The 11287-nt window shown below is 57.6% G+C and overlaps 1 protein-coding gene across 1 annotated transcript in view; it reads right to left on the bottom strand.

The window, feature by feature from the left end:
* Window positions 1–8424, bottom strand: part of CNGB1 (cyclic nucleotide gated channel beta 1) — a 29980-nt gene extending 21556 nt beyond the window's left edge. The window contains exons 1-13 of the mRNA XM_009290804.2: window positions 8326–8424; window positions 8013–8062; window positions 7799–7870; window positions 7553–7682; window positions 7271–7313; window positions 7002–7083; window positions 6831–6912; window positions 6397–6436; window positions 5887–6037; window positions 5706–5781; window positions 5113–5149; window positions 1439–1613; window positions 198–301 (exon numbers count right to left, since the gene is read on the bottom strand). Coding sequence (XP_009289079.2) covers window positions 198–301; window positions 1439–1613; window positions 5113–5149; window positions 5706–5781; window positions 5887–6037; window positions 6397–6436; window positions 6831–6912; window positions 7002–7083; window positions 7271–7313; window positions 7553–7682; window positions 7799–7870; window positions 8013–8062; window positions 8326–8424 — 1141 coding nt within the window. The remainder of the gene's footprint in view (window positions 1–197; window positions 302–1438; window positions 1614–5112; window positions 5150–5705; window positions 5782–5886; window positions 6038–6396; window positions 6437–6830; window positions 6913–7001; window positions 7084–7270; window positions 7314–7552; window positions 7683–7798; window positions 7871–8012; window positions 8063–8325) is intronic.
* Window positions 8425–11287: the final 2863 nt, after the last annotated feature.

Here is an 11287-nt window from a genome sequence, read left to right as displayed (position 1 = left end):
GCCGAGAGCAGCTCTCACGTCCGCGGGTGTTTCAGCCTCTCCGGCTTGCGAATGCAGCTGAAACGACGACTGCATTCACGCTCGTTTCCAGCAAAGCCATGAAGGGAACGGGAGCCACTCACCCTGCACTCTCCTCCACCATACAATGCTTCTCCTTTCTCCTCCTCCTCTTCCTCTCCTCCTCCTCCTTCTTCTTCCTCCTCTTCCCTCCTTCTTCTTCTCCTCCTCCTCTTCCTCCCCCTCGTCCTCCTTTTCCTCTTCCTCCTCCTCCTCGGCAGCACTCAGGGAGCACAACCACAGCCTGAGAAGGAGAAACTCATTAGGTGAAATCCAAAAAGTATGTCTGAACCTCACAAGAGGAGCACTGCCAGTCTCCACACCCTCTTTGGCCAGAGATGCTCTCCCTCCATCCCCCAGCCAACATCCTGGGGGGGACACGCTCGGGCACACCGGGCAGATGCTGTTTCACAGCCCATTAGTGTCTGCGGCCCCAAGGGGGTGGGAGGAAGAACGGGAAAAAGTTTGGGAACGCAAAACCAGAGTCCTAGAGCCTTCAAATTCCCCTTGCGGCACGGGGAGAGGATGTGCTTAGGAGTCACTTGCTGCTGATTTTGACCAAAACCTCCCTGTTAATGAAATCCACCCTCCAGGGCAGGACGTGCTTTCTGCTGACAGCTTCTCAGGCTCGTGTACTAAGGGGAAAAAAATCTGAAAAATATTTTTTATAACATGCCCAGTGTTTTCTGGCTGAGCAGAAGAGAGCTCTGCTGAGCAAACGTGGCTCTGAGCATCGCTTGTGCTTAGTGCAGTCGAGCATTGCCCATGTCAGAGGTGGGGACCACTGCACTCGCCCTCCCCTGCACGTGTGCTGGGAGTGTTTTGGGGGGCTCCCGAACTCTTTGGGAGTGTGCATGGACACCTCTCATCCCCCTGCTGCAACTCAGCCCGCTCCTGGCTCTGAACGCATTGCCCAGCCCTCGGGAGGACCTCAGCAGGGGTTTCTTTTGGAAGAAGTAGGATGAGTTATATAGAGAAGACTACCATTTCCAAATGTCATGACAGTTGGATGCGCAGTTGATAGGAATGAGGTCCAAACCCTCTTGCCTTCGGGCCAAAATCTACTTACAGGAAACCTAAGCAGAGCATCCTTCAGCTGTCCTCTGCAGGGCAATGTGAAGCATTGCATTCGTGGCTCTGCCACTGCCTGTCCAACCGGAATCGCAACACCAGAAGGAAAGGCTGTTTGCTCAAACACCTTTTGGGTCCTTCTGGTGCCCCCCTCTTTGGAAACGGGCACCTCGGCTGCCCGCTGCCAGCTCCACCACCAGCGCTGGCGAGGAGGGATGCCCAGGGACATGCTTGTCCCCTCCCATGGCCACCATGCTGGTGGCCAGAGAGCACACAGAGCTGCCCATCAACAGCACCTCCCTCCTCCTACCTGTTTTCTTCTTCCTGAGGTTCCTCCTGTATGGGGGGAAGGGGACGAGCATCTGCCACCAGCTCAGTCTCACGACCCCAGGCCATCATCTCGCATGTGGCTTCATTAATCCAGTCATCATCGATCTCTTCCAGGACGAGGTCGGTCTCCTCGGGTTCCCCAGGGACAATATGAACTGAAACAGGAATGGGGAAAGGGAGGTGATGAAGTGAGAGTAGCACATTTTCGAGAGGCCAGGGGTAGGGCCAGGGCAGATTCCATGGTTTAGCTGCATGTTACAACAGCTGCTCGATGCAGAGGTGCTGCCGCATGTCAGGACTGAAGCACATCTCAGCCTGCACAGCCCCGTGCAGCCCCGGTCCCCCCGAGCTCTGCCAGACAGATGCCTTGGGCACTTTTGTCAAAAGGAAGACGAAAATTCACCATTTTGTGCCAAGTGCGTCCAAAGCCCTATGAAAACTACAACCCTTTGCATACAGATGCCTGTTGGCTTCCCTAAGCGCGTAGCAACCTCCACCAGCAGATGATTTGGCCCATCTCCAGGCCACATTTTGGCTCTCTTTGCAAACAGAAGCAGCTGCGGGAAGAGCCCAAAGCCTTTCCCCTTGCGAACCCCAAGCAAAATGCTGCGCTAGCACAGCCCAAGGTTTGCAGAGCAAGACTCAGCCCAGAGCCCGCGTTGGAACGCCCAGAGCACCATGCCATGTCCGCTCCGAACGCTCCCCCGGGCACAGCGTAGGAAGCATCCCGCGTGCCCCGCCACTTCCCACCATGGCTGGGGGAAAACCCGTGGTGGGTTACTGGGGAGGCTGTCGGGCCAGCCGCAAAGTGGAGAGCGCGGGTCTGACCCACGACCAGCCCTCTCCGTGTCCCAGGGGTATCCATCCTACCACGTCAGGCACACACCAGAGAAAGAGGAGGAGGAAGCACATCCGCATACTGTAAAACCAGTTTATTTTGAGGTCTGCCTGACAACAAAACTTACATGTCCGCAGCGAAGCTAATAGGAAACATGCAAATTCAACTACAGAAAGGCAGGAAACCCACCCACGCTTGGCTCCGTGCCGTATTTACCCACCCCACAGTGCCCATGCTGCCTTTAGCCCGTTCCCTCTAGATCTCCATTAATTAAAACGCGTGACACACCACAACTTTTGGATACATTATATGAAAACAGGGCAAATACTAAAATTGTAGCCTGGTACCAGCGGGGTTTGTTATAAACACAGGGGATGGATCTCAGGTTGGTTGCTTGGTTCATGACTCATCGTTACAGCTGCCTAGATCATCCTAAAGAGATGCAATGAGACGGTGGGAGACCTTATCATGGCCTTTCAATATATCAAGGGGGCGTATAAGAAAGATGGAGAAAGACTTTTTACCAAGGCCTGTAGTGACAGGACAAGGGACAATGGTTTTAAACTGAAAGAGCGTAGATTTAGATTGGACATAAGGAAGAAATGTTGTACGATAAGAGTGATGAGACACTGAACAGGTTGCCCAGAGCAGTTGTGGTTGCCCCATCTTTGGAAGTGTTGAAGGTCAGGTTGGATTGGACTTTGAGCAACCTGGCCTAGTGGAAGACGTCCCTGCCCAGGGCAGGGGGGTTGGACCAGATCATCTTCAAAGGTCCCTCCCAACCCAAACCATTCTGCGATTCTAAGGTCTGTACTAAAAACCTGGCGTGTAGGGGCTCTCACCCAATCCAGCCCAGCGTGCCTGCATTGGCTACGCCTGCCCGCACACCTCTGGGCTGGAGACAGCTCCTGAGTTCCTTCCCTGCCGGGACACTCCTGCTGCCATGGTTAGTGCTGCATCTGAAGAGCTGTGAGCTTCAGGAGGGAGGAGCCGTAGTTGGGGGTAAGGAGAGTTTGGGGTAAGTTCTCCTATAAGGAGAGCCCAGGCAAAGGCTTTTAACCATTAACTCCTACCTATTCACCTAGAGATTAACCTCACCCACCTACATTTGCTGCTGCAAACCAGAGCCCTTTCCACTTGCTGGGAGAAAACACTCAGTTAATGGAAGAAAAGCAATAAGAAGCTCATGAGAGCTTAAAGAGCTTTATAACGTTACACCTCAGAGGCAGAAGTCGACTAAAAGAAGCCCGTGGGCTTCAGCTGGAGGTCTCAGAGGTGAATATTTGGATGTTAGGGGGGGTTGAGAGGGCCAGGAGTGCTGGGAGGCTGTAGCCTTTCTGCCTCTGAGGTGTCCTGAGAGATGCTTTTCTACCCTCCTATAAATTATAGCTCCTGTCTCATAGACATCATCCTGCAAAACCAATAGCTCCGGTTCCCGGAGCCAAGAGGGAGCCAGGATGGGACAGCCCTGGGACTGGGGACACGCAGCCAGCATCCCTGTGCCAGCCTCGGGTCCCCGCCGCCCCGGCTGGGAAGGAGCTAGAGACCATTTGCAGATTCCCCTTTGCTTTTCCTCCCCAGCTGTGCTTTCTCCTTGGGTTGGTCTCGTTTGGTTGTGGGAAGGGGTGGCTCACCACAGTCTTCATTTTCCGTTTGTTTCAGAGGCGCTAAGCCCCTTTGCCCCCTGAAACAAAAGGAGAAGGAAAACATTAATGAGCGTGCTGGCAGTTTGGTGCCGGGGCAGATCTCTTGCTCGACCCAATCGCTCCCTTCTTTGGGCAGATTAAGTGACCTTGAGATGCCTCAAGACACCAAAGCGAGCTGTAACGCAAGCCAGCCGCGCACAAAGGGTGCGACTGCCCTGCACATGCAGCAGCATCCCACTGGCTTTGCCTCTTTCCAAGGTCCATGGCAGCGCTCAGGTCTCCAGTTTGTACAAACATGCAGAGAAATGCCTTCCTGCAGGATTTCCCGCTCCGAGATCCCGCCAAGTGGCTGCTGGCTCGGCGGGAGAAACCTCCCAGCATGTCCCTGGAGGGGTGCACAGCCTCCGTGTGCCACAGTGGGTCCCCGCTCCCATCAGTGGCTCCCACGGCCCAACCAACTGCTCCTTCCTGGGGACGGTGCTTGCATGGGGCTGTGTGACATCTCCCCTGCCTGGTCCATCCGTGGAGGCAGCCGTAGCTCCCGGCCGGGCTCCCCATTTTGCTCAGCATCCCACAACGTGGCTGGTGGGGGGAGCCAAGCCCGTCTGCCCACAGAGCCGGCACTTGTTCCCCTCCATGGGCAGGCAAGCATCAGTGTGAACCCCGCAATGTTTTCCTACAACCATGCAGATTCACATCTAACACATCTAAGCCCAGGATTTTGTTTTCCTGAGGTACCTCCCTAGACATCTCCAACCAGGCTCGGCAAACACCCTCCGGCTTGGCAGCAAACATGCCAAAGGGGGCAGGTTTGAATTCCCTTGTAATCCTTTGACCGAATCCCACCAGCTTGGCAAACATCCTCCGGCACAGCTCGAGGACAGACCTTGATATCAGCACTAACCTCAAAACCTGGGACCTGAGGATGTGGGATGCTGCACTCCGAGACTCCCACGGCCTGAGTTTTACCAAGCCCGTGCCACAACTCTGGATCTGCTCCCGTTTCTCAAGCGGCAACAGCCTCTCATGGCTTCCCTGGGGGATTTCAGGGGCTCCTGAGCCGGCACCCACGGCAGACCAGGGGATAAAAGCTGCCAGCGGCCCCTCTTCCCAATAACCTTTCTGACCTCGGCAAGCTAACCGGCATGGTGAGATGGAGCAACCACTTACTTTCTTCCATGGGACTCGAGGTTGCTGCGGCCACTCCCTGCCAGGAGGAAAAGGGAAACATGAGACATTGCCCATTTTCAGTAAACCTAAGTTTTTACCCTAAATGCCCCATTTTCAGTAAACGTGACCCTTTTACCCTAAATACCCCATGTGATTTCTCAGGGCACGTTGGATGGCTTGGCTGTGGGCACAAACATCCCCACGCACGATGGTAAAGGGCAGGAGCACATCAGTGAGCTCGCCTGGGTGCAAGGGAAGGAAAGGAGAGCGTGTAAAGCTGCTGCTGCTTCTCCTTAGAGCTGGACCGCAGCTGGGTGAGGTGCCAGGGCCTGGACACCAGCCGGTGCTGCACAGAAAGGCAAGGAAATGGTAAAGAGAGCACACGCTACGGGCTCTCTTGCTGCTTAGAAGCCAAATCCTGGTTTTCATCAGCTAAGCAGGTCGTGGGTTTTGTTTTCCTGAAGGAGCTGGGTGACAGCCCAAACCATGGCAGGTCCCGGCACTGATCTGGTGGCATCTGCGTGGCAGGGGATGCCCTCCCCGCTGGGGGCATGGTGTTCGCATGCCCTTTGCCTATCTAGCAGACAGCGTACCTGTGCGCCCTGCTTCTCCCTGGTCACCGGCTGCGGCATCACCTTCTCCAGCCCCTGGACCAACCAGGCAAACATCCTGGTGACCAGAAACCACTGTTAGACCCAGCTGCCGGAGCCTTTGCTCCCACAGCAGCCGTCCCTCTGGCCACTGTACCCATGCAGAAGTTGCCGCCATGGTTACCTGCTGCCGTCCCCAGCCAGGGACCGAGGGGTGAGGATGGCCACCGGCTCTGGCTGCCCCTCGGCTGCTGCCGGCTCCACTGCTCCTGGGATGCTCTGGGCGGCTGAAACGCTGCTTGGCTTTGCCTGGGTTTTAGTCCCTTTTGTGCCTGCTCAGGTTTATTCAAAAGGAGAAGGGGGATAGGCAATGCAGCAGTCATAAATTGTTGGGGAAGAGGAGCAAGCAAGGAAGGGTCACCTCCTACAGAGGGACAGGCTTGGGGGGCCTCCCTGGCAGCCTCTCCCCCGGGGACCCAGCCTGGGATGAGGACAGGGGTGGTTTGGGGACAGACGTGGTTTAGGGGCAGCGTCGTGATGCCAGGACCCGGCGTGCCCACCCCTCTTGACACAGTTGGTACCCCGGGGCATGGGGATGGAGGGCAGCCCCAGCGCTGGTGCCTGCCTGCACCCGAGTTCTCGAAGGCTGCGTGTCCCCTCTGAAACAGCCACCCAGGGAAGGGGGATCGCTCACCTCCCAACGCGGCTTCACACTTCTGCTCCTTTGGCTTCGGCTGCAGAGGGATGGATGGACATGGCAAAGCACTGTCTGCGGCCCCACATCACCCTGGGCGGGCATGTCCCCCACCCCAAGGGGACTCACACGCACGGCCTCACACACCCTCCACTGCGGTTTTGGCCCCATTTCATTGACAAGGACCATTAAACCCAGACCCTGGCGTTGCTGGCACCAGCGGGTCCCGAATGGAGGGTCCCCCCAGTGTGCGGCCAAGTCGGGGAGCACTGGAACAGCACCCCGAGGTCTCTCTTTTGCTCTGATGAATTCCCCTGGGGTTTTCCTCCCCAGGGTCCCAGCCGGGGCATGCAGGAGGATGAGGATGGGGAGCCCACTCCGCTGTCACCTCTGCCCAGCAGCCCCCTGGTCTCCCCCAGCCAGGCGGTGCTCACCTCTGGCTTTTTCAGAATCTCTGGCTGCGGCACCACCCTCTCGAAGCCCTGCACCAGCCAGCTGAGCACCCGCGCTCCTGCCCTGCGGGGAGAGTGCACCACGGTCGGGGAGCTCATTCTGCACCCCTCCTGCCCTCCCGCATCCCCCCACCAGCCTCTCTGGGGACCCACCACTCCTTCGTGCCAGCATCTGAGCCAGCCTCGGGCTCGCAGCCGTCCAGCTCGTCCTCCTCCGGATCGAAGGGGGTTATCTCTGCAAGGAGAGCGGTGCTGTGGGGATGGGAGAGAGCCAGGACCTGCACTGCTGGGAGCTCCCGGTCCCCCCATCAGCCAGCTCAAGGGGACAAAAGCACCAGCATCACCAACCGGGGAGCTGGGATGTGGGAGTCCCAGAAAGGCCCCTGGGATGCTGCAAGCTGCAGGCTCCCAGCTCTCCTTACCCAGAGCATCCTCTTCCTCGTCCCTGAGGATCTGGACCTCCGTCTGAAAAGCCAAACAGACCGTCACCCACCCGGCAGCTGAGGTGGGGCTCATCCTGCCGGGCGGGGAGGGAAACCTGCCCTTTCCCCAGGGGTGGATGAAGGCAGAAGCCTGTGCTGGGCAGGTTTAGTGCTCCTAGTTAGCACTGGGAGAGTGATAGGAAGGAAAAAGAAGAAGAAGAAAAAGGTAAAAAGAGCTAGAAGCCCAAATAAGCCAGACCATTGCCCAGATCTGTCACCTACCTGATCGGGAACGTCGATGCTTGTCTCAAAGCTCTTCCCAAGCGCCTGCAGTGTCCCCGGGGCCGGGACTGGCTGGGGAATCACCTTCTCCAACCCCTGGGAGAGCCAGGAGAGCACACTGCTCCCCACGCTGCCAGGGAAGGGGGTGGGTCAGGCTGGGATCCCCCATCCCAGGCATCCAGCCCCTGACTGAAAGCAAAATCCCAAGCAAACCATATTGCACACTGGAGGGTGCAAGAGCAATACCTCTCAAACACAGAGCCTGGGTCCTCGGGGACCGCAAATCCCACCTTCTTTTCCATTTCTTCAATGGCAGCAGGAAAAAAAAACAAAAGCAAGCTCCCATCACCGCTCCACCAGCCCCTGGCACGCCAGGCAGGAGGGGTACCAGCTGGTAAAGGAATGCTGATCCGCGGCCCGCACCAGCGTGTCCCCCCGCCACGGAGGCTTACCTTCTGTGCGTGCATGGTCAGCAGCATCCCCAGGGCCACTGGCCTTTCCTGTCGGTGCCTTCAGGGTAAAAGGCAGAAGGTGTCAGAGTCAGGCGCAGGGGACAGTGTCCCCCGCTCAAAGGTGGCTGCAAACCCAAGGGATTCCCCATCCTTCCTGCTGCCTCCCAGCAGCTCAGAGGGGGAATGCATCCTGGACCCCATCCCTCCCAGGGATGCTGTGGAGCATCCCTGGGTGTCGCAGTGCCAGACGCAGAGGCATCGGGCATCTCTCCACCATGCTCACGGGGTCCCCGGTACCTCCCAAGCTGGCTCTCCGCTCACCTTAGCTGGCTCCAGGTCCTGCACTGGGGCCGGGGGGGTCTTCTCCGTCAGATGGGGCACTGGGGGCTGGGGAACCACCCGCTCGATCCAGCCCAGCATCCTGCCGCCTGCAGGTAGCGAGGAGGGGTCTCCAGCCGGCAAGAGGCCAGCAGCAGTGGTGCACGTTCCCCGGGGAATACCGGGTACACCAGCTGCTCACGCTGTCCCCAGAGCAGCCCAAAAAGGTCCTTGGCGTCCTTCCGTCTCCACGTCCTGCTTGGGAAACACGGCACTACAGCACAGCCAGACCAAACCCGGCTCAACCCCTGACCCCTAACCATTACCAGGAGCAAACTATGCCCTGTATTTTAAGCTCGCAGGCTCAGTTAAACTTGATTTTCCTAAATGTAACTGCTCATTTAGGATTTTTTTGCACAACCCTCCACAGCTAGGGTTGTGCAAGGAGAAGCAGATAGATCACAGAAACTGTGATGCTCTGCTCAGGGTCCTCTACGCTCTCCCTCATTTTTCATGAGGGATGAATATCAACAGTCATTTGAGCAGAGTTTGTTTATGGACAAGTTCACACCCCAACACACGTACCAACTCGTTCTGCCCCTAGGAAACAACTCTGCTCCATCACCTTTCAGCCACAGCCCAAGGCCATGGTGGCCGCTGGGGCAAGCACTTGCCTGGGGCCCTGGGAAGGGCAGCAAAGGCAGCCAGCGCTGACTTGCTGTGGCTGCCGAGATGTTGATGGGGTAGGTAAAAATAAGATGTTGCAGAGCAGGGATTCAGCTGTTCAAGGTGTTTGCTCGGTCTTTTTGGGTCCCCCGTCCATTCTCCATGTGACTCCAGGCTGGGATGCAGCACCAGCGACCCAAGCGATGCTGCACGTTCCCATGCTTGGGTACAGGACAAGGGCTGGGGGCTCTCGCCCAGCTCAAACTGGGGATGTCTTCTGCTGTTGCCCTTCCAAAGAGCCCTGCTGTGCCCAAAATGCCCTTCCAAAGACACCCCACTCTGCTCAATGAGGGGCTCAGGAGCATCTCGGGTGGCCCCCACGCTGCTGCTCGCAGGAGACACCCAAGAAGGGCAAGAAAAAGCAGATCCCTGAGCTCCATTTAGCCCAGCCAGGAGACTGCAAGGGAGTTTTGATTCCAGGTTTACACATGACCCCAGTCCCATATAGGCAGCAGGTTATAGGCTGGAAGCCACTCAGCTTTCGGGCAGGCAGAACACCTTCAAATCTCTCAAGGTGGTTCATCGGGGGCTGTCCAAAGCCTGGCATCTTAAATCTTAATGAGCCGAGGTTCCCGGGTGAGGTAACATGCGTCCTCAGCAATTTGCTTGCCCCCGCCTTCTGCAAGCCTGGGAGCCAGGTTTGGATGTGGCCGAAGCATCACCCCACACGGCACCTGCAGCCTCTGGCACACCATGGGCAGGCTCAGCTCTCCCAGAGACCCCCATGTTCCCAAAGCAGGACACGGTGGCTGTAAAACAACCCCCAGGAGGCCTGATGACCAGAAACCAATTAAGAAATTGCCTTTTACTTCCCACTGGGTATAAGGGATTAAGGAGCTGAGAATGCCCCAGGAACAGCAAGGAAAACCTGGTGGTGCTGTGCAGCACAGTGGCATTTCCACCATTCACAGGTCCCAAATAAACCCAGGGCCAACGTACACCTCTGAGCCCAGAGAAAGCCCCCCGGGGCTGGAGAGAGCCTCCCGCGACAGCCAAGGTCTCTGCCTCCCTCAGCATAAGCTTGTGCAGCTGTAAAAGCCTGGAACTTTAAGCCTGTCCTTGACCTGGGAAGGAAAGCGGAGGGCTGGGGCCATTCCTCTGACACATCGAACAAGAGAGGGGCAGAAACTTTTGTGGATCCCCAAAAAAGTAGTTGCTGGAAGAAATAGGAATAAGCAGCCAAGATTTGGCTGCGATGGCACCGAAGAGCGGGCAGCCACGTGCATTCCCCCCATGCTGCAGGCACCGGCCGGTGCCACCACCCGTCATGCCAGCTCTGTGGGGCTTGCGCCAGCGGGTGAAGGGCCCCAGTCTCCGAGAGCAAGCAGCAGGGTGCAGATCTGCCATCCCCATTTGGAACAGGGAGCACCGTGGTCTTTCCCTCCCCTCCAGAATCAGATCAAACCCCTCCACATTACCCAGCTCTGTTGCCCTTGCAGCATCGCTCCCCCGCTATGGACATGCACCCCTGCTGCAGCTCATCCTCAAGGTCCATTTCAGAGCACCAAACCCCACCACGATGTGCGGAGGTGGCCCCACAGAAACCCCAGCCGCGTCCCTCGCCTCCATCGCTGCCACTTACCCCCACACGCTCACCACCGCCTCCCCGGGAAGCCACCCCTGGGATGTGCGGGCTCGCTTGACCACCGCAGCTCGCCACTGAGCCCCCAAACATACCCCAATCCGCTCAGGGCTCTGCAAGGATTAGCCCAGCACTGCCCACAAATGGGATTACCGACACCCAGCTGTCCCGAATGCTGCAGCTCCCAGCAGCCAGCCCGGTTTTGGTGTGGGATAGTGCAAAGAAAACCCTCAAATCAAGCAGGTTTGAGCATCCTCAAAATCCCTGGAGCCTCCAAAGCTACCTCAGGCACTCACCAACCAGGTGCGAGCCCGGCAGTGCTGTGGGGAAGGCTGTCGTCTCGCCCAGGCGCAGGTGGGTGCAGGGATGCGCAGACGAGCAGCAGTGGGGCTGCTAAAACCCTGTGAGGTGATGCAAGGGTGATGTGCCCAAGGATGCTCGACCCCTGGCTCTGCCCCAACCCTGAAGGATCTGGGGCAGGAGGCAGCAAAGCTGTGCCAGGCTGAGCTAAGCCTCCCCTTGCTGAGCCTGCCAGTTGCTGCTTGATCCGTTTACCTCCGGGCCTGCGTGACTGCCGGCCTTTCCCATTGCACCTAATCTCGGCCACAGTCACACCCCGGAATCCTGGTATCGGCACGGCTTCGCTGCTCGATGTCC

The sequence above is a fragment of the Aptenodytes forsteri genome, unplaced genomic scaffold, assembly GCF_000699145.1.
Source record: "Aptenodytes forsteri isolate BGI_AS27 unplaced genomic scaffold, ASM69914v1 Scaffold14, whole genome shotgun sequence".
In the NCBI taxonomy this organism is placed as follows: Eukaryota; Metazoa; Chordata; class Aves; order Sphenisciformes; family Spheniscidae; genus Aptenodytes; species Aptenodytes forsteri.
Note: the sequence above shows the minus strand (reverse complement) of the source record. Positions and strands in the feature narration are given on the sequence as shown.